Genomic DNA, 22962 nt, shown 5'->3' with positions numbered 1-22962 from the left:
AATGTTACTTAAACAAAAGCCATCAAGAAAATGTAATTAAATAATTACATTATAAATACATTATACGTTGAAATGTCCCCTGTGAGTGTTATACATTGTTATATAATTAGATTATTATTACTGATGCTCTACTGTCAAAGCGAGAGACAAGACACATAGGCAGATTTTAGGACATTGCTTAAATCCTTTATTTCACCTCTGTAGGTGAACACGGCAACCACAGGGTTAAAATCCTGGAAAAACAAACACGTGAAGGGGCGTGTTTGTGTGTTGTCAAGTTTTCTGGAAACAACAACAATTTCCGGTCTGAATAAAAACTTAAAAACTTTATTGCTGTGCCACAACAGTTTGTTAGTACTACACACTAACGAAGCAAATGCAAGGGGAATAAAACATTTCACCTCTCAATTAAGCATGTCTTGTTTTCAAAATAACTTAGGCTCTATGTAGTTGTATGTAAAGGTTTGGGAGCCCCTGGGCACAGTGCATTTTTTTTTACCTATTATATTTTAGAATTGTGACTAAAAGTCGGTGACTTTGTTTTGAAGGTTAGCCTCACGTCTTCCGGTTTAGCTTCGGCTAGCTTGAAGCCGCTGAGTTTATGCAACGGCTTCTCAGCACAGCTACACTGTTATGAAACTGAGCCTTGGTGGTATGTCACATTTCTTCCTTTAAGTGGTGGTTCTGGATTTATACTCGCTATAGTTTTTAATAGTTGTTGCACATTTGGCTTTTTTATGTCCACCAGAACACTTCTAGCTTCATTGGATAATCATCAGCGCGCTAACAGTAGCACAGAATGACTACTAGCTAAGCCCGGCTAGCACTGGCCTGTTTGCTCAGTTAGCAGAACAATGTGTTCCTCCTGGAAACTCATATGATCCGTCTGCTTTTAACTTGACAGATCAAATAATAACACCTGTGCAAAGCTTACAGTCTGCAGATGTCGGTGTAGTTAATGAAATTCAATGTAGTTAATGAAAGTGAGTTTTAATCCAGACTGTGTAAAACTTTACAGGGTCAACACAGCCCCCAAAGCAAAACTACATGGTGTTAAAGTGAATCTCAGGTTGTGCTTTGCCTCTCAGCGGAAAATAAGAGAGGTATTTTTGATTGGTTAGTGTTAAAGGAATTCTTCAAAAAATATTTCACTCACCTCCTTCTCTGTTGTGGGCCTCAGACAGGTCACATGGCCACAGATGAGCTGCTGATTCCAGTATTTTCAATGGAAACACAGTGAAAGGTAAAGACAGAAAAACAAGCACAATGGCACATCTTTTCTTTTAAAGCTCAACAGTTAAAACAGTTGGGTTGACATGGCTAACAGAACAATTATGAAAGATCAGGATCTTTCAATGATATCTGCTATCACTTATATCTATATATACAATTATGGTAAAAATTAGACCAGAAATAATATGTTCAATAATCAGTCAGTGAATCAACAGAAAAATAACGGGCAACTATTTTGATAATTGATTAATCATTTGTCATTTTCCAAGTAAAATGAAGAGAAAAAATATTTTCAGATCTGTTGCCAATATGATCATATTAACAAGCAAGTCCAGAAAATGTGAAAATGATGAGCTGTTTTTTGAAGTGCACTGTCTCCAGAGTCAGAGCTCCCGTGTATAAATTTCAACTTAAGAGTCATAAGATGCCAGATTATATCCTTCCAGCAGAAGTAGATATGTAAGATTTGTATAGTCTGAGTGCAATATCACAATAAATCTGGCTTAAGACTTGGGTTTGCAGTCTGCCCACTTAGAAGTTAATATTTTCTTTTCACATTTCTTTCTGCTTCTGTCATTGCTGATTTCAAAATCTCTGCATAGGTCCCTTCTGTGGAACCTCAGACATTTTCCATCATGCAGTTGGAGGCTCAGCTGCGACTGTGTCAAAGTTGTCTTTGGTGCTGTAAGAGTGGACTGCGTCTGTTCTCTCAGAGCTACGTACACAGGTAGACTTTGTGCATGTTTGTGTGTTGAATTTAATCAGAATTACAATTACTGAAAACAACTGAGTGACTGTGTTTATTTACTCTGCTTTACACAGGTTTGAATGCCTGTTTGGTTTTGAGTTATTTGTTTTCTCGCCACAGAAAAGCTGCAAACTACTACGATCTCCTGGGAATCAAATCTGATGCCAACTTGGAGGAAATTAAAAAGGCATTTTTTGACAAATCTAAGAAGGTAAGGTATGGAAGCCTGTTTATAGCAATGTTGGAAAAAAAAGATCCTGTAAGTCATTATAATTAAACTGACTTATCATCCCAAAACAATGAGAAACTGTACTTTTTCATTTTACTGATTTTTGTGATCTCATTCTTTTCACCACGTTTGTGAAAATGGGCTTTGTTTGTTAACCAGCTGTGCATTTAAACAAATTGTCTGGCCACTTGAGGGCGGCCTTTCACAGCCTGTTTTCTGCTTGTAAACTGTTCCCACACTGGGCTTCCTGACTGTTTGTTTTCATGTTGTGGCTTCCAGTGTAAATAAGATTCGACATGTGTATTTACCTTGTGGTTTTGGCGTAATTGAAGGGTGAGCCAGCTCACCCTTTTGAGAATGCAAAGCGTGCATATGCATGCATTTGTTTGACAGAGAAAGTAAGACATTTTTTTGTGTGTTAATGCAAGTATTTGTGTCCAGATCAGCTCACGGTTGAATGGTTTTCTTTGTCTTCCTGATCATCACTGATCCTCCCATGTCATTGTAGCTGCACCCAGACAGCGACCCATCGAACCCAGGGCTGCACAGCCAGTTTGTGGAGCTGAACGAAGCATACCGAGTGCTGAGCAAAGAGCTGAGCAGGAAGGAGTATGACTTCAAAATGAGACACCAATTCAGTGGCGACCAGGTCTTCAGATATTCCTCTAGTAACACTGTCTACAGAGCCAGGTGAATATACATAACATGTCAGTTTGTGCTTGGTTAGTATTCTTACCCTCCTCCACAATCCAACACTGTTAGTGTGGGCAGAGTAAAAACCTGTTCTGCAGCAATAAATGCAGGAGAAGGCGTGTAATTAATTTCAAGACTTTGAGCATGTGGCGTGTGTTTGCTTGCTGTAACACACTGCACTTTGAAGACTGCACACCTGAAACCTCTACCTCTGCAGTAACGCTGAATGAACGAATACATCTCTGTACCTTCCTAAAGAAAAAAGAGCACAAATCCAGAAACTCTGCTCCCGACACTTTGTATGAACCGCTTTTTAGCAGGTTGTATAATAATTTTAGAGGAACCGTCTCATCTCCGTCTCTTTCAACATACAGGTAGAAGAATCTGAAAAGTTTTTTTGAAAAACACACAGTTCACATCTAATAATAACATGCACAAATAGTCCAAAACAAAAATATACACAGAGATACAGATAAATAAACTCCCTGTTTGCACAGCAAGTAGGGAAGTGCAAATATGTGCAAATGATTGAGTTATAAAATGCATAAATGTATTTAATGGTAACACATTGACTTGTGTTTAACATCACCACTCATGATCCTCTCCTTCAGCCCCAATATGGACACCCATGACAACAGTTACTGGGAGCAGTTTCATCAGTCTCGCACAGATCACATGACTCCAGATGAGAAGCAGAAGAGGAGGAGGAAGAACTTTCGCCTGGTGGGCTACTGTATCTTAACCATGGTGCTGAGCGTAGGAGCCCACTTGATCTTCTTCAGGTAAAAAAAACCCTACATACTGTGGTGCTCACCATATTTTCATAATTTTTTTTGAAACAAAAGCTAGAGTCCATTTCAAAGATAAATCTCAGAAAATACAACATTAGTCTGAAATAATGCAACAATAAAGTTTGTAGTAATTGTTCTTGAACTGTTGCTGTACTGATGGTTTGTCAAATGCTCTCCCAGGATTTTTTTTTCCCACTAACACACAACACAGGGCCCGTATTTACGCCCGTTGGTGGAGGATTAGCTTTAAATGACCATAGAATGAAATCCCTCAACACAGAAAATCACTAACATTATTTTTATTGATTGTAAATAAAAATAGGCTGTCAGACTCCAAACATAATTTTACTAATAAGATAAGTGTACAGGACAGGAAGTTGCACCAGTTCAGGCTAAGTTTGTACCTCTTTGAAGCTGGCATCTTATATGATCACGGTATTAATGAAACCATTTTCATTTGATTGTGCATCATTTGTGCCCATTTGTGCAAGACAAACAAATGTTTCTACTTCATTAATTCTCAAGTTATGAGCATTAAACATCAGATAAATAAATAATGATAACAGTAGAGAGGTTGTTTGACCACTGAGAGTCATTCTGGTGTTAATGGTGTGCTGGCAGAACAGGGTTATGCTTAAAAGTTTGACATTTAATTTCTCTAAAATGGTGTGAGCACAAATTCTTCTTCTGTTTGCACACAAGCTCAGGGCTTTTGTCGCTGTATTTGTTTTCACACACTGACGCGATGCCACTTCTGTTTGTGGAGATTCACTTCCTCATGGCCTGAAGAGCTGTTATAACAGCTGTACAAACTCATAAATACAACTGAGCATACGGCACACCTGCTGAGCTCGTGAGTTTTTAGGTTAAACAAAGTTATTCTGTTAAGATTTTCTTAACTCGAGTGTTTGTCTGGCTCTTTCAGTAAATTGGAAGACATTCACAATAACTTCATGGATGAGAAAGATCGAATCATCACAGAGATTTATAATGAATCCAAAGAGAAGGCAAGGTGAGTCCTTCACATCAGTTTCTTTTGTCTCTTCCCTTTGGTGGTACATTTGGCTGGTAATCGTAAATTGGTTTTCTGATGCCCAAATATGAAGCTGAGTCTGAAAGTGTCTTCTGTGCTGTTTCTCAGGATCAACGGGTTTAAGAAACAGACAGAAATCCTCCGACACAAACATGCTGAGTTCCTGGAGAAATACAAAAACCACAAAGGTGGAGACAGCAAGTAGGAGAGTCTCCAGCTATTTCTCTCTGATGATGGAGTTTGAACCGTCAGCAAGTGGAAGGTGTCAGACTGAATGTGGTGCTAGTTTTAGGATTTTAAAGTTTTTCTTGCCTATTTAAAGATGTTAAAGAATCTGTGTTTGTCTTCAGATGTGATATCGAGGAGCTGAAGACGCACAGGAGCTTGGGTGTGATGTGGGAGGGTTTCTTTTGGTTGCAAAGGTGTAAAGTCCTGACCAAGCTGAGCTGTACATGAGCTTGGACTAAACCATTTGTAATTGGTAGCAGCTTTGCGTCGGCTGGACAGTCAGAAGAATGTTCTCAGACCTTTTCCACTGTTTGCCCAAAGGAGCCATAATGAACACTGTCAAACTGCCTCTAATGAACTCACAGGGACATGTTAGTTATTGTCCTCAGCCTCCTCTATGTGTAAGTGGTACACAGTGTGCAGGGCTCACAGATGTCTGTGAGTTAATGGCACGTGATGGCAGGCGTGTTCATTCAGTCATGATTGTGATGCCAGTACATTTCTTGGTGCTATAAGAAACTGGCAGTAATTGAGATCATGTCTTGGGTTGCAAACAAGAGGACAGTGATTTAACGTCCTCCTGGGTTTTCTGAGCCTCACTCTGCTGAGGTGGACACAGTCATGAAGGACGCTGTATGACACATGCAAAGTATTTTCAGCATGAATCTTTTTCCAGGTTGTGTGGTGGAAACATGACATTTTACTGGGCTTGTCTAAAATTCCCAGTTCTTGTATTTTGGGACATAGTAGCCCAGCTCCTCTTCTCTATTTACAGCCAACCTATAACAAAATTATACATTTGTTTGAGACGGAAACTATTTATGATCAATATTACGACTTGAAAAAAGGGACACTTTGTCTTTTATTTATGGTCAAATAAGAATATTAATAATATTTTGAAGACATTGAGACTATGAAAATGTGTAAATTGAATGAAAAGATGGTTCGTAATTATGAATGAAAGTTCACTGGTTATTTCAACCTCCAGAGCCAATGTTTAACCATTATTTTGCCTTTCAGTTTTTAGATATTAGAGGTTGTTGTTTTTCTGTTTGTGACTGCCTTATCTGTTCCCTGGAGGGATGTCACTGAGAAGTGATTAAAAGATCAACTTTTTCTCATCAATCATTACTTCCTGTTTGTTTTTCTGTTCATCTCTCAGTCTCACACGCTCTCTGTGATACAGAACAGACTTGTGACGCTGCATTTCAGACTTTACTTATTACTCGCTTATATCTTTTCTCAATTTAAGATTATTTTGTGGGGAAAAACAAAACAGACTCCGCAGATAGGTATTATGTTTATTTACAGATTTACATTAACATGAAATGTGTTTCATGTTGGTTGTGAAACAATTCATACATTTTCCCTGCGTACACAGCATTTGCAAATGAAATCATGGGAAACAGGCTTAGTTTCTAGTTTTTTTTTTTTTTTTTTAAGGAATACTTGCGCAAGTATTGACTGAACTTATGCAATACTAGGAATATCTGTAAATTGTTGTTGAGTAAAAGATGTTGTCTTTTTCTTTCTCACTGTGAATCTTGTCCTCTTGTCACCAGCGGCCCCCTGTCCTGAGACGGCAGCAGGAGATAACTTATCCCCGCATAGCATACAGACACCCTCACCCTCATGTGGCGTGTGAGTGCCCTGTCATAACCCAAACACACCATAATGACTGAGATTCTGGTGTCAGCATGCCTCCACTACACACACACACACACACTGGTGGAAGACAAGACTCATGGGAGAGGGGGCTACTGCACAGGAAAACCAGCTATAGAGACAAATTTAATTGATTTTTATCTTTAGCTTAATGAGCTTCAGAGGAAAAGTGTGTTAGATCACGCACTGACATAACATTCTGTGTGTCTGATGTGTGCCCTGTGATTTATTATTTGGAAAACAATAAGATAGCGGTACACAGTGGAAAAATAAATCATTGACTCGGTCGAAAACAAATTGACCCTCAGACTTTTACGCCACGCTGCCTTATTTGATGTGGTTCTGTCTCTTCTCTGTCTTCTGAAAAATATCTGGAGGTATCCAGATGTAATTTTAGTACCAATCAAAGGGCAAACAGGCTTTTTCTACATGAGACACTTTAAAATGTCACAGCAGGAGAAGCACAGGTCTAAGTAATAAACTTAATGATATTTGTATTCCATTTAGCTGGTGTTGTACGTGCTGGTTCTGTGTCACACTGTCAGGACTTAGTGGGACACTTGAATATAACAGAGCAGTCTTTGTTAGTGTTATCAGTAACACCTGTGCTTTTACTGCTGTGTTGTCTGCTGTGAAAAAAACCTATAGAGACAGGGATCTGTTATTTTAGTTAGAGTTTGCTTGGTTCGTTCTTTCTGATACTGCCAATACAGGAGTTGACAAAAGTAGTCAAATTTAAATATATTCATAACAAGTTGCAAACTAACAATTATTTTCATGGTCGATTTCTTTCTTAAATAATCAATTTCTCTATGAAATGTCAGAAATATGGAATGATTCCCATCGCACTTTCCAAGGTGACATCTCCACATTGCCTGTTTTGGAATCTAAAAACAAATATAGTCAGTTCCCCACAGGTGAGCACTGAGTGAATATGTCAAGAGAATATGTCATTAAGAATCTATTATCAAAGGAGTTTCATATTAATTTTCTGTCAATTTACTAATAGATTAGTTGACTTATTTCAGCTTTAGATTCTTATTTAAAAGCAAGAATCATCGTATAAAATGCTCAGCAACACATGTTTTAATTGTAGAATTAAGCTGCTAAAACACCCAGATTTCCAGAAAAAAATACCGGGGACATGACCTCAGTGTCCTTTGTGGTAGCTACAGCCCTCTTCCTCACATGTGAAGGGCCCCTGGAGGCCCCCCGGCTCCCCACTTTGGGACCAATAGAGACGCTGCACCTGTATCCAGTGCGCCTGTCCCATTTGGAAAAAGTTGGCAGCGCAATGGTTACGCTGTGTGCGTCTCAAGGGCAAAGGAAATGAGGAAACCGATCACAACAAATGAAGACTCCCACCTTTCCAGACCTCCCTCTGTCTGCGGACTAACCCGCTGCTGTACCGGCTCTGCTGTAGCTGTTCTGCCATGTCAGTGGAGGATGTTATTCTAGGTTTATTTATAAGAGGGTAAAAAAAAAACGGGAAGATGCGCCTAGAGGGGAAACGTCACATTTTCAGTGGGAGCGACAGTGTGGAGAGACTGTGACCGAGCCGGGGAGCGGAATATGCGGCACTCTCCCTCCGCACGTCGGACCAAAGCGTTGGATCATTACCGGATAAACGTCCTGTAGCTGGATGATGTGATTTTTCTTTTTCTTTTTTTTTCGGCCACACGGAGGATTTATGATCGCACCACGTTTCAGCGGGAACCTGGATGATCCTCCAGTCACGCCACCCCGGACCCCCCAGACCAGTTTCATGGGATGAGGACCAAAAGGCTGACGGTGCCCTAGAATAAATAAAAGGCGGCATCACTCAAAGTTTATTCAACTGTCACCAAAATAGTAGGATTTTGTGGTTATTGTACCGCGATTAGATATTAAATAATGACTTAGGAAAGGCGTATTTTGTCTGTCTACATGTTAAAATTACTGGATCGCTAATTAAGAGAATATTACAAACTATAAATAGAGTTTGAGGTTGAGAACTGTTTCCTTATACAGGCCAGTTTAGATAATTTTGGTTAAATGGAGCAAAATAAAGTTATTATTCCAGCACTGAGGATGCCACCGTGGGAGTCCTTTCAGGGAACGGAGACTGGAGAATGAAAGCGGGATATCTGTGCCTTTAACCGGACATTGAGGCGAACCAAGGAGACAGTCACCTTTTCTTTTCTTTTCTTTTTCTTTTTTTTTTGGATTGGTCCAAAAAATATTTTTTGCGTGCCCCTTTGGACTCCTGCACAATGGGGATTATGCTTCAAGTTATTCTAGGAATGTTTCAGTTCCTGCTGCTCACCAGAATACCGACCTCCCATGCCAAGGTATGAATGTATTGAACGTTTGACCCAAAAAGACTGCATGTCTGAGGTGGTCAGCCTTCCACCAGACATGGTGACAGCTTGTGAGATTTATCTCTAGTTTATATTCATAGTCACTTCATTGGCATTAGGCTATTTAACATCCCTTTTTTGAATTTGAATGAATTTGGTCTGGTGGAGATCATGTGGGGCTTTGTGGAAGTTATCCCCCAGGTCAGTGACACCTGTCACTTTAGGCCCCATGTTGGATGTTGTGTTGTTTGTCTTTGTTGCTCAGTAATTGCTTTATAGTCACATTATGGTGTTTATTACATTGTTTATGGAGCCCCGTCTCCATCATAGACTAATTCAGTGCTACTTTCTAATGAGGTACCTTTTATAAAGAGTTTATATGCTGTAATAAATAATTTACTGAAGCTTTGTAGATCAGTTACAAGCTTGGTAAGGCTGTCTTTTGGATTGCCAGGTTGTCCACCAGCATGGCACTTGTCTCCTTAGCCAACTCTTTGAGGCACAGAAAAAATAAATCTGCAAGGGTATTTGGACCTGAACTCCAATCAATAACATCATTAATGCAATAATAGTTTGACATTTTAGACAATATGCACATATAGGCATATATTTTCACATTATTCATAGGAGGTGGAAGTGAACATAACACGCTGGTTAGCTTAACTTAGCATAAAGACTGGAAACAGGGAAACTACTAGTCTGGCTCTGTCCAGAGTTAACAAAATCTCCCTGCTAGCGCTTCTAACATTTGTTGTATGGTTTTAAATAATTTTTTTTTTTTTGGCTGGGACCAGTAGCTCCATTGGTTGCTTGGTAACTGTTCCCGCCCAAGAAATAATGTGGCACAAAACCAGTTGTAAAAACAGTGAAATATTGTTTTTACACATACTTTTTGTTCAGACTAAATATAGCATGTTAGTCCGTGAGCTTTAGAGATACTGGCAGGAGTTTTTGTTTTGTTTTTTTTTAGTTAGGCAGAGCCAGGCTAGCTCTTTTCTCTTGTTTCAAGATTTTGGGCTAAGCTAACTGCTAACTGCTGCTACCTTTTACTTCATATTCACTGAACAGGCACGAAAGCGGTGTTCTCATCTAACTCTTGGCAAAATGTGAATATGTTTATTTCCCAAAATGTAAAACTATTAATTAATCAAACTATATTAATACATATATATATAACTATTTATGTATTAACATATGCCATAAGTCCATTTGAGGTATTCCTGATGACTCAAAGAGCTAGTTAGCTAAAAAGACAAAGGAAATGTCCTGCTGTCTTGATTAATGACTTTGTGATCTACAAAGTATTAGTGAAGGATTTGTTAACCAGTAACAGAGCCATTTACGACTGCAACCAGCCAATATTTTCATTATCGATTTTTCTGGATTATTATATAGCCTAAGGGATTAGTTCATTGGTCTGTGAAATGACAGATAGTATAACAAAGCCCATTGCGGTTTTTCAAAGCTGATGGTAAAGTCTTTAGATTGCTTATGTCTGACTCACCCTCTTAAACCCAAAGATGTTCAGTTAGCAGTGATATGGAACAGAAGAAAATCAGAAACATTCTCACAGTGAAGATAAATGACTTGAGCAACTATTCAAGTGTCAAAATTGTTGGCAATTAATTCTTTGTCACCTGACTGATTGTCTAATCATCTCAGCTCTAAGGCCTCTAATTGCCACCTTTTATAATACTTCATGAAGGGTGCTATTAGAAAATGGTACCCATAAATCTTTATCAAATTTTTGTAAGTTAAGTAAAGGCTTGTTAGAGTTATAATTAATAAGAAATGTTGATTGATTGTACTGATGTGGTCTCCTATGTGACACATGGGCTCATTTTTCTGCACACACACACAGCGGCGGGCACACGTACATGGAGAGTCCTGCATGTGCTGGTTTTTTATTTATGTCTGGAGACTTCTATCAGGAACAAGCAGTACTCAGAGGCTGTGTGGGATCCAGCCCTGATTCTGTGAGGCTTATACTGTATGTTTTAGTGATTCGTCATCCTAGACACTACATGGCACACAGCAACCTGCACAGAAAAGCCTCTTCACCTGCTCACAGCTGCTGTCTCACACCCGAGACTCTGTGCTCTCATGCTGTCTGCTTCTCTGATTGCCTGTTTGAAAAAGGGGTCATCCTTTTCCTCCTGTAGTGATAAAGCTCGGTGTGGGTGTGCGAGAAGCGTTGTATAGCTGTAGGGCAGGGTTTCTTACACACACACACTTGGCCCATCTGCATAGTGTGCTCTGGGAGTGGCTGGGAGTTCGACTTGTTAGACAGTAGACAGACAGCAATACCAGTGCAGATGGCACTGGGCTGGCACTCAGGAGTGTGTGTGTGTGTGTGTGTGTGTGTGTGTGTGTCAGCTCCTCACAGATGTTGCTGCCAAAAGGAGGTAATCTTAGCCCAGTCTCAGAGACCTATACAGAAACGACACACTTACTTCAGCTCACATCCTACCATTCACAAAATGGCTTCAGTCCAGCTTAAGTCAGAATCAATGTGGGCCAAACCAGTGTGTCTGTGTGTGTGTGAGTGTATGCATGTGTGTTGAAGGGGGTGGAGCGGTTAAAGGGGGGCAACTGGACAAAGTCTACATTCCCTTACTAGTGGCCTTGGTCTTCACACACACATAAGTCCAATAAAAGCTGTGTGTGTTACAGAAAATAAAACAGACGGCTGTAAAATCCAGTTTCTCTTTTTCTCTGTTTTTCATTGGTGGAAGAAGTAATCCTTTATTTAAGTAAAAGTACAAATACAACCATGTAAAAATGCTCCATTTCATGTAAAAGTCACACATCCAGAATCCTACTTAACTAAAAGTACAGAAGTATCATAAGCTAAATGTACTTTAACTACTAAAAGTTAAATTTCTTGTTCTCTATCAAAAAAATCTGATTTATTATTATATGTGACAATATTAGATTGTTAATGCTGAAGCATCAATGTGTGAGTAGCATTTTACTATTGTGGCAGTACAAAGTGAAGCAAGTTTTAACTACTTCACATACAGTTTGGCAAATTTTTCCAGAGATTTCCAACCTAGGGGCCTAGCCCCTCCAAAGGGTCACAAGATAAATCTGAGGCATAATGAGATGAATAATAACAAATGCAGTTCAATATTGACCTCTGAAATGCAGTGGAGTGGAAGTATAAAGTAGCATAACATGGAAATATCGAAGTAGAGTACAAGTACCTCAGAGTTGTACTTTAGTAACTAAGTAATTAAGTAAAAACTTGTATTTTTCCCTCCCAAAGGTGATTTTAGGAAACGGGATGTGAGAGTTAACTGCATCTGGGAAACATGAGGTGAAATAAAAATGACTTGAAAAATGTTGGACTGATAGGTTGCTGTTAGAACAAAACCTGTATTAAAATGAGCTAGTATGTTGTCTTCATAGTACTTCAATAGTACTATTTGTCCTGCTGGCCGACTCCCACCTACACACTGACTGTGACAGTTAATTGTTGAGAAATCCAGTGGCAGGCTGTCTCTACTATCTACCTCTGCGGGGCTACTGAAAGTGTTTCAGACGCCATAATCATGTGATAGACTCGAGGGCAAAGGTAGCAGGTACAACTACAGCTCCCTCCCTCAGACAATCATGGAGTTTGAAAATACGGGTGAATTTTGGATGTGAAAATGACATTTTCAGTCATATGCTCAAATGGACCAATTTTCCCTTCGTGTGTAGTAAATATTTCATAATAGAACCTAAAATGAAGCAGGTTTAATTTAGGTGTTACACTAAAGGAAGCCTGCTCTTACTCTCTTGCATGTGTATGTGTGTATCAAAGTTCAGTGTTTTCACTTTCTTCCTGTCACTTACCACCAAACATTATTCAGCTTTTCATAAACATATGCCAGGTGTGAAATATTGTGGTGTTCATTAACAGGAAATCTGTTGTATCAGTAGCCCTTTCACAACAATGTTAAACTAGAGGTTGCAGGCATCAACTCAAAAGTCAGATAAACTGGGATACAGTGGTTTAATTCAGATAAAAAAAAACAACCCCCGACCATGTTCTATTACACATTTAAACACATTGTAAGAAGAATTTTACAACACTCAATAGGTAAAAACGGAAAAAACTGTTTTCCTTTAAGTTTCCTAAAAGTTTTTACAGTTTTCTGTGCTCTTAATTGGCAAAACACTGTTATATTCTGGTTTAATTGTAAAACATTTGGTGAAACTTAAAGTCAGATCAATTCAGACTGCCAAACGTTTGGTTTTGACATGAAAATTTAAGTTTTTAGGTCAACATGATTATTTATTGAACAAATTCTTAGGGTTAGGTGAGTCAGCATCAAAAACACTGAGGATATTTAAGGTATAGAAAATATTGTTTGGATCTTTTGAATAGTTACCACAGTACAAATTTATCAGTTTTTTTAATGACTGCCATACATCTTATTTTACTTTCCAGCATTTTTTGTCAGGTATTTGCTAAACTGAAACGAAACCACTTGTCATGACTCCAAAGTGAAATGCTGAATGCTATTTAACAGGTCAACTTGATCACAAAATCATAAACTTACTTAAAAACATGCTTTTCACGTGAATGTTTTCATTGTTTTTATTTCTCCATACAGCTTGCTCACTGGCGGCCTGCAGACTCCCCCAAATCCAGAGAGGGTCGAGAAGGTAAGCTCCCTGTTCCTACAGAGAATCATACTTCATAGAGCTGAAGGAGTAAAATATCTAAAACACATTATTTGTCTGTGTGGGTCCAACAGTGCGGCGGTGGTTGGAGGTGTACTCGAGGAGTGGATGCGAGCCTCGGGACACTCTGGTGGAGGTCTGGCGGGAGTTGCCGGGGGAGACCCACCACCTCTTTGTCCCGTCCTGCGTGTCAGTGAGGCGATGTGGCGGCTGCTGTGCTGACGAGGCCCTGGAGTGTGTGCCCTTGCTCACACACACACTCACCATGGAGGTATCCGTGCAGACATGCACACACTAAATGAAACAGTGAGAGGATGTCTATGGTTTAACATGATGTTTCCCAATCTGTGTGCAGCTGATGAGGACCTCCTTCATGAAGCATGAGCTCATTGAGTTGCCCTTTGTGGAGCACAGCCAGTGTGAGTGCAGGTAATAAAAGCACTTTCAGTGTCTGTGCACAAAGGTACCTGCTGTTCATTGACCTCACTGCACATTCATACTGACGCCGTTTGTTTTACCCGTGTGCAGATTAAAAGAACAGTTCCAGCCAACACCTACAACAAGGTAACGCATGTAGTTTCTCTCCCTCATCTTATTTCTCTCTGTCTCTCTGTCTCTTCTCTTGTTGTTTGTCTTTAATTAAATTTTAGTGAGTTGTTTTAGTGAGATCTTATTTTCATTATCTTATCGAAGAACGTTATCAAACCCTGTCTATAAACTCATGTCCATGTTCTACTGATGCTGTTATAATTCTACTGATAATGAGGAGGAGGTGTTCAGAGGAGTGTTTCAGCCAAAAACAGCGTTTCCGGATGAACCCAAGTAACCACAGGTGGTTTAATAATGCTGAAAAGAGGTTACACTTTTCAGCTACTTGTTCTAGTATTCATTATCCAACGCCAGCATGTGTTAATTGCTTTCAGACATTTTGTTGTATGGGTTGATTTGACCACTTCTGAAACTCTTCTTTGCTTCAAAAGTCCAAAATCACAGGCTGGTAGTTCACCTTTTAAATGCAAGAACTTAGTGAATTCACATCCTCAGTGTCATGTCAGTCCATGAAACATGTCAGTGTTCAACAGAGTCTACAAAACAGTTGCAGCTGCATTAGCCTATAACAAATATGGAATCAAACCAGGCAAATTGTGGATCCATGGGTCTTAGAGAGCTGGCAAACCATGATGCAAAATAATAATGTGATGTAGTGATGAGTGATTTGTCTCAAGATATTTGAGTGGTGGACTAAAACATCATAGAAGCATTAAAACATGCTACATTAAAAAATCTAAAGCAAGTAAAGAAATCTTTCTGTTCAGGGGGTAGCCACAGTGTTGTTCAGGTTTTGTTGAGTGTCAGCAGGGACTGACAGCTGTGCACTGTGAAACACACTCTGCTGCTGGGTCTCTGATGTTTGTTTGTGTGCCTCATACTGGCAGGTCCAACCACACAATCATATGATCGCATCTTTAATGTTTATGTCCCCCTGCTTCCTGTTAGGATGTGGACATAAATAAAAGGATTCCAATGTATGTGTGTGTACATTTCTGTTTCTTAAAACTCAGCCAGGGTTTGTGTGTGGGTGTGGTTCTGATGAATCTTTTCATGTATCTGTGCATGTGTACATACTTTGTGTATTAGTAAAAATGTTTGTTAGAGTTTTCATGGGTGTGAATATTTGTTTCTGTGTGGTATGTGCAAACATGAGTGTTTGTCCCTCAGCTAGTTTGCATCTGTGTGACTCTCTCCCAGCATCCCCTGGGATGGCCCTCATCCTGTTGTCACCATAGTGATAATTTTATCTCCCCTGCCATGTGCTCTCGCACAGACTGACGAAGCAGAGTCACGCATCCACGATAGTAAATTACTTTGAGCTACAAAGACAACAACAGCAGACTCTGTTAATAATGTCAGGGCTAAGCTTGTAAACACTGTTTCCATAATTGAAAGTAGTTTAATACAGTTTACTTCAAATGGGATTTGAGCAGCAAGATAGAGAAGTTAAAGCTGGAAAAACTAAAACCAGAGCAGATGATAGTAATCAACGCTTTTTGGTACTTCCTGTTCAGCAATCTGTCCCACACAGTGGTGGAAGAATATTTATATAAAGAAGAAGAAAAATATAAACGTTTTTCCACAAAACTCTCATTTAACAAATGAAGACAAACGTATCAAATATTGTTATCTATCAGCTGTATAAGACTATAACTTTGCCTAAAATAAAATAAAATACAGACTTAACTGGCAGAATTATGATTTAAATGAGACATTTTCTGATCAAAGAATGAGTAAATAATACAAATGTTAATGGTCAGTGAAGACATTCAGTACAATGGATTCATTTAAGGATCGAGTTGACATATTCACTGAATAGATACAGGGAGACTCATCTTAATTCGGTGTGTTACATTAAAAATTTTACTTGTGACCACTTTCTTTCTTTCTGTCTACATTTTGTGTCTCTGATGTTCTCAGGCCATATTTGAAGCCAACAAGAAAAGGCAAGAAAAAGGAGAGGGGGAAGTCCAGACAGAAGACAAGTGGAGCCATCAGAGCTGCGTATGTTTAATATTCAGTATACACATTTGATTTTTTTAATTTTTTTTTTCTTTAGCTCAGTTACGAGCCTCAAGTTTAAGTATTTATTTGTGTTAGTATTTTTCAGATACTGTCAGCCTCAGTGTGAATGTTTGGATTAGAAAAAAAAAGGTTATCTGGTCTACATTATTACTGAAGGACAATTTGTTTTACAGTGACACCAGTCAAGGTCTACCTCACACACACACACACACACACACACACACACACACACACACACACACACACACACACACACACACACACACACACACAACTGTTAACCTGTTACTCTGGGATCTGAGAGGAAGACGTGCAGCTACATGTGCCACAATTTCCCATGTTTCAATGCAGACCAATGAAGGACAAAGGGGTTAGCACTCTTTTCCCTGCAACTTTTTTCCTTCATCTGCTTCCCCTTCACTTTGCTGTCAGTCATTTCCATCCCCCCTGGAGGCCAGAGGTGGCTTGGTTCGGGTGTGATATCCCCCGGCACCCATCCATCACTCAGAAGAGGCTTTATTCAGACTTTGGCAGGGGTGAAATCTGTGTAATTTGCTTCCGAATGCCATCTCCTCTGTCCATGCCAGTGGCAGGCGTGGTCATCGGGATCTGAACAAAGATGGCCCCTCTCTGCCTCATTAAGTAACTTCATTAAGGCCGCCAGCCTCCAGGGAATACAGAGACAGAACCAGCTCCAGTTAATGGACCAACTGATGCAGGCAACTTTCTCAGACTCAGTAGAGTGAAGTGCATAGCGTCTGGAAGAGAAACAGAGGGTCTCCCAGGAAGCTAAGAGACTAGAGCCACAGCCATGGACAGAGAGACAGACGGACAGAGAGTTTGTCAGTAGTTAAGGAAACAGTATCCCACATTAGTCACACATCTCCCACGCACTGCGTTGTGTGGGCTTTATCCAGACTGGCACTGTGCATGTTTAAACAAGCCTTGCATTTCATTTTTAGCCACGCTAGTGACGTGGTGTGGGATCAACAGCAAAACAGCAAAATCTTTTAGAACCTGTATTAATCCCTGAGAATGGCTCATTCAGCAGCGTTGTATGGTCCATCGCTCTAGTCCAGACTGAAACATCTCAACAACTATTGGGTGAATTGTCATGAAATTTGGTTCAGACATTCATTGTTCCCAGATGATGAAGCCTACAGACTTTGATGATCCCCTGACCTTTCTTGTAGCCCAACCAAAAAGTGGATATTGTTGGTTTTTAAATGAGACTTAACAATCATCTTAACAATCATTGGGTAGATTGTCACAAAATTTGGTTCAGACATTCATGTAGAATAACTTAAAAACTTCCTTAATTTTCTATCTCGCACCATCTGGTCAAAATTTTCATTTGTCCAATACTTTTCTTTTATGACCAAATACCTGAAAAACTAATAACATTCCCAAAAGCCTCTGCTATACTTTAAAGTGCAGCTGAAGACTCTTGTTAAACAACAATCATCACTGGTTAAACCCCTCTCTCATCCAGGACCCTTGCTCCCCGAACTCTTCCGCCCCCATCTTCTCCTCCTCCTCCTCCATCACCTCCTCCCACTATCTTCTCCTCCTCTCCCTCTCCGTCTTCCTCTGCGAGGCCGTGTTGCCGCCCCTGCAAAGGCAGGAAGTGGGCATTGGACTCAACGTCATGTCAGTGCCGCTGCACCATCACAGCTGAGAACTGCAGCAGGAAAGGCAGGAGGCTCAACCCTCACCGCTGCAGGTCAGTCCACATGCAACCAAAAAATGAAAACTTGTTGCTTGAACTTCTGTTTATTGGTTTTTGAACATAGAATAGAATAGAATAGAATATACTTTATTAATCCCTTTGGGAGGTCCCTTGGGGAAATTTGACATATAGGTATATAACTGAAGCACAATACACAGAGTTCAACTTTAGAAAAATGCAATCAGTGAAGCTACTTGTACTGTATCAGGCTGTGTCTTGTACAAACTGAAGCAGTGTGTTTCTAATTGCTCTTTTGTTTTTATCCAAAAATAATTTTATATGCACATTTAAAAATATATAACTACAGATTCTGGTCGGTTGATCAGTTGCTTGAACATTTGTTGCACTGAGAAAGCTTTTCTAGAAGCAGTCGTTACTAATGTGGTAGAGCTGGCTATTAGTTGTAGGGTCAGCACTTTGACTCTACAACTAGAGTGTCCCCAGTTTTCTTCTTCTTCTTCTTCTGTGTGGATGTATTTGATGGAAAAAAAAAAAGCTATTTCAGTCAAGCGCTTCTGCCAAGAAAAATACATGTACATGCTCAAGTTATAACCAGACTCCTATTGTGCAGAGCTGCACAATCCATCACACATGAGAGAATTCAAAAATAAAAAAGATAAAACATTTTACGCCCAAACCATCTTCTCTTTATTGCTTTTTGTTCCAGGTGTGATGCCATGAGGACTTGATGTGTCCACCCATTTTCTCTTCACCTCCTTCTCTCCACCTGCCCCTGCTGATTCATTGTCGACTCTCAGCTTCACTGCCATGGAGCATACAAACGCTTGGACATCCAGTATCTCAGAGTGAAGGAAATATTAGCAGAAGCACACCCAAGAACCTGTAGTAGTGCTCTATTAAAGCAACACATGCTGCATTACGGCCTCAATATACTGTAGATCTACGTGTGTTTGTGTGTAGGTGTGTGTACGTGTCTGCAGCCAAACATCTAACCACCTCCGTGCTTCTGTGGAAAAGCTTCCATCAGTCCACATGTACGTGCATGTACAGATGTGTAGAGTCACAAAGCTCATCCCACGAGTGGAGGGATGAAAGTGGCATAAAAATGGCAACTGAGAGACGTGGAAATAACCAGAAAAAAAATTTGTCAGTGGACACAGACCCACCGTGAACATACTCCTGTCCTGCTGTGGGAAAGAGTTTGGACCCAAGAAGTTCTTTCTCCTGCAGTTTAAATACAAGAGAACAATGGAAACAGGAATGATCATACTGTACAAGAACAGCAGAGATGAAGTGGACCGGTCTTAATCAGGTGTCTTCTGTGTTGATGCTTCAGTGGAAGTTGTGACTTGTTGCTTGCAAGGAAACTGCACACGGAGATGTTAAGTCAAGGCCAATGTTTGTGCAGAGGATTTGGAAAACATGGGAAACAGATTATTGGTAGACACAAACACACCCAGACATACCAGAAGGACATAGGACATGCACATGAACTGGCACCCCAGTGTGTGCGGACCTTTAGTTGAGCTGAATGCTGGGATGGAGTGTATCTGTGTGGTCTCCCCTCTGAAAGACCCAGATGGGTTATCCCTGCAGCCGTTCTCTCTCATTCAAAGCATATGTCCACGGGCTGGCTCTCCAAGCCGCTTTTCGGCATTTGTTTAATTTGGGCCTTTTGTCTCCATCTTTTCTCGGCACCTCGATTGAAAGCAGTCGCTTTGCCTCTCTTTGCCTCTCTTTTAGGCAGTGAGGAGAATGACAATAATGAGGGCCTGGCGGCTGTCCACTACTTCACACACAAGCATTCACACTTATAATACCAGGAACACAGACGACACTGCACATTCAGACACACACAACCTCACTCACTCTGTGCTACAGCAGGCACACACTTACATACATGTATATGCGCACACACATGCAATGTGAAATAAATGCAGGTAGCCATAAGCTTTTGTTCATGCCACACCAAGTGTGCAACTAAATGTCAGTTGTTTATATTTGCAAAGTTGTCATTAAGTATTGTGTTAAATGCCTGTGTTTTATATTTTATTATAATTCTGTCAAGTTGATTGAACAGATATTCTATATTGCAGAATGTGTCTTTGTTTTGTTTTTGTTCATCCTTAATCCATCTGCATAAAGAGTCACGCTGGGTGGCCAGCTATGTACACACTCAGCATCTAAACCGACACCCAAATGTGTTGAATTTAAACAGAGACGGCTCACACAGGCCACAAATGGGAGACTATATACATTATAATGTGTAATTCAAACAATCAGTGGGCCAGTGTTGTGCACAGCACTCAGAATCCAAGCAAATAGCAGTTCCCAGTGCAGTGAAAGGAAAACATGGCTGTTGTTGTTGCATGTTCGAGCCGGGATGGAAAGAGTGTTATTCATCTGGAACATAACTTGTTTATATTCTGACTGAATCTCGCGGTTTAACTCCACATTGGTTCGCAGCTGCTCAGCTGCTGGGGCGGGAACTGGGATTTGAACTGTGACTGGTTCAGAAAGGATGAGGTCTAGAGCAGCTTGTCAGTCAGCATGACTGTCGTGAAGAGGACCCATTATGGCAGGTCAGGGAGTTGAAACCCATTTTAGACATGCTCATTCAGAGCCTGTGTTAAATTTTAGCTGCATGAGAAACTGTAGCTTTTAAACTCCATGATTCACATCCATACTCTCCCCTGGGACTTGTGCCATCCTGCTGATTGAAGAATAGTCACTCAGAGACTGCGTGCAGTCCAGAGTCTCAATTATGTGTGTGTCAACCTTGATGAGATTAGTTTTGTCCATGCTGAAGTTCATTGTTCAGTGTTTGTTATTACTGTCAATCAATGCTTCAATCACTACCTCTATATCATAACATAATAATGACCAAGTATTAGAGCACTGTTGTTACTTTCTCTGCGTTATCCCAGACCTCTTTTAAGATAGTGATGATTGAGATTAGCAATAAGCGCAGTCTCCAGTGTGGAGACTTGGAGCTGCGGCAGATATGTATTGATGATCACCGGTTTGGAGGAACCTATAGGAGATTTCTGAGCGCTTCTTATCAATCTGAAGGGAAGCATTTTTCACAAGAGGAGAGCTGACCTGGTCCTCTGAGTATAGACCAGACACTGTGTGATAATGTGGAACAGGAGATGGTTTCCCAAAGCCTATGTTGCCCCAGACTATTGGTGACCAACCTGGGCTTTGAAGAAATGGTTACAGGTTTTGGGAAATACACTTATTTGCTTTTTTTGCTGAGAGTTGATGAGAAGATTGATATAAATGCCATGCCTGTACTGTAAATATGAATCTGAAGCCAGCAGTCAGTTGGCTAAGCTTTGAATGAAGATTGGAAACAGAGAATAACAGCTAGTGTGGCTCGGTCAGAATGAAACAAAATCTATGTAGCAGCACCTCTAAAACTCACCTCTAGTTAACATGTTATGTCTCTTCTGCTTAATCTGTATTAAGACCAAAGTGGAAAAAATGACAAGTTGTGGTTTTGCAGAGGTTGTATGCCAAATTATTAATTGAAACCTGCAACCAACAAAAGCTCCAAGAAGTCACTGCTCTCAGCCAAGAAATAGTCTGGCTCATAGTCCCCTGTAAAACAGTTTATTGTAATTTTTACACTTCAGTTTTTTTCACAGATTTTACAAGCGAGATGTAACACATTCATTTGTGATCTTTAGAGTTACCGGTATGCAGAATTTCTGCTCTCTACCTTCTATTCTCTACCTTTGGGCAGAGCAAGGCTAGCATTTTCCCCCAGTCTCCAGTCTTTATGCAAAGCTAAGCTAACCGATAGCTGGTCAAGCTACATATTTACCATGGAGTCATGACAATGGTATCAGTCTTCTCATCTAACTCTGCGAGGATGTGAATAAATGTATTTCCCAAAATTTCAACTGTTCTTTTAGGTTTTTCTTACTCAGTTGTAGCCATTTCTGCACATGCACCTATTTGTGTAAAATGAGATGTGTAAATATTTTCCAAGCTTCATTTCTTATTAATACTGCATTTCATGAACAAGCAAACAAATGTTTTGGGAAGCCATGAACCTCAGTACAGATTGCACTTGTGTTTGAGACTGCAAAGCACATACTGAACATTAGTCCACTGGGTGGGAAAAAAAAATGTCTGTTGAGGGCAGAACTGAAGGACTTGGACTGAAAAGCTCCACTCATGCAGACATGCATGACATATCAAAGACATTCCACCAAAAGAGTTGTGGTGCTGAGATGACTTTTTGGGGGCCTCTGGGGCTCCGACTGTTACTTATTGTGACCAGATTTTCTCATTTTAAAGTACTAATTCTGCATCACAACTCTTTAAGATATACAGCTTAATATACTACTCAAATGTCCTGATCTTGTGTCAGTATCAAACATCAGTGTGCTTTGTGTCCGCACAGTCCAGTGTAAAGGTAGCCCTGTTCTTGCCTCCAGTGTCTTAGAAGCCTATAGAGACCACTTACTAACTATATAACATTTTATAATCTCTAATATTCAGCCATGACCATGTGTATGACGTACAGCATACATTAGAAATGTATTTGTAACTTCGTTTTAGCTGTACTTTGCAATGAATCTCTTCTCTGCAAATACATTGTACTACTGTAGCTTATGTATAAAGAAAAAAACCTACACTTTTTTTTGCTGCTACACCATTTGTGCCCTATAATGATGTCTTTGTAGAAAACAATGCAGTTTTATGTTGTATTAGTATATAAATGCCAATTAATCGATTCAATGTCCACATGAAAGTGTATACTGCGTCGTCAAATATATTGAAAATGATACCAGGATGCAACCATGATGTTACAGATGTTATTAAAGGAAATGTCTTATTTTTCATATAAACCTCTCATTGTCTTCCTGTCGCTGTTTATCCATGCCGCTGTCCCTGTGTCCCTAATGTCCTTCTGGTTTGTTCGCAGCTCCCCTCCCCTCTCCTCCGTCACCCCTGTTTCTTTTGTTTTAATCTCTCATTTGACCATAATGAAAGGCAAACAGGCATTTTTGATTACAGTGCCACCCTGTTGTGACGTGGTGTTATGAGA

The 22962-nt window shown here is 40.0% G+C and overlaps 2 protein-coding genes across 5 annotated transcripts; both read left to right on the top strand.

Annotated features, from left to right (window-relative positions):
• The first annotated feature begins 572 nt into the window (after positions 1-572).
• Positions 573-6071, top strand: dnajc4 (DnaJ (Hsp40) homolog, subfamily C, member 4). 4 transcript variants are annotated; one of them, XM_041049015.1, is made up of 8 exons: positions 573-652; positions 1181-1243; positions 1836-1960; positions 2102-2192; positions 2719-2900; positions 3515-3685; positions 4620-4706; positions 4836-6071. In XM_041049015.1, the coding sequence occupies exons 3-8, from the start codon at positions 1869-1871 to the stop codon at positions 4930-4932; spliced, it is 720 nt and encodes a 239-aa protein (XP_040904949.1). In that variant the 5' UTR covers positions 573-652; positions 1181-1243; positions 1836-1868; the 3' UTR covers positions 4933-6071. The 4 variants fall into 4 exon arrangements, with proteins under 4 accessions (XP_040904949.1, XP_040904952.1, XP_040904950.1 ...); XM_041049018.1 differs by having other exon boundaries at positions 593-652; positions 1816-1960; XM_041049016.1 differs by having other exon boundaries at positions 598-652; positions 1185-1243.
• A 1913-nt stretch (positions 6072-7984) lies between these two features.
• On the top strand, positions 7985-22741 carry vegfba (vascular endothelial growth factor Ba). The gene is made up of 8 exons (XM_041048282.1): positions 7985-8950; positions 13564-13615; positions 13708-13904; positions 13989-14062; positions 14162-14197; positions 16106-16189; positions 17703-17933; positions 18607-22741. The coding sequence occupies exons 1-8, from the start codon at positions 8873-8875 to the stop codon at positions 18626-18628; spliced, it is 774 nt and encodes a 257-aa protein (XP_040904216.1). The 5' UTR covers positions 7985-8872; the 3' UTR covers positions 18629-22741.
• Positions 22742-22962: the final 221 nt, after the last annotated feature.

This window comes from Toxotes jaculatrix, chromosome 10 (assembly GCF_017976425.1).
Source record: "Toxotes jaculatrix isolate fToxJac2 chromosome 10, fToxJac2.pri, whole genome shotgun sequence".
Lineage (NCBI taxonomy): Eukaryota > Metazoa > Chordata > Actinopteri > Toxotidae > Toxotes > Toxotes jaculatrix.
Note: the sequence above shows the minus strand (reverse complement) of the source record. Positions and strands in the feature narration are given on the sequence as shown.

Coding starts and splice junctions, on each gene's coding strand:
- dnajc4 (XM_041049015.1), top strand. CDS start 1,869: ATGCAGTTGGAGGCTCAGCTGCGACTGTGTCAAAGTTGTCTTTGGTGC. Junction 1,961..2,101: donor TCTCAGAGCTACGTACACAG/GTAGACTTTGTG, acceptor TTCTCGCCACAG/AAAAGCTGCAAACTACTACG. Junction 2,193..2,718: donor TTTTTGACAAATCTAAGAAG/GTAAGGTATGGA, acceptor ATGTCATTGTAG/CTGCACCCAGACAGCGACCC.
- vegfba (XM_041048282.1), top strand. CDS start 8,873: ATGGGGATTATGCTTCAAGTTATTCTAGGAATGTTTCAGTTCCTGCTG. Junction 13,905..13,988: donor CACACACACTCACCATGGAG/GTATCCGTGCAG, acceptor ATCTGTGTGCAG/CTGATGAGGACCTCCTTCAT. Junction 17,934..18,606: donor CTCAACCCTCACCGCTGCAG/GTCAGTCCACAT, acceptor TTTTTGTTCCAG/GTGTGATGCCATGAGGACTT.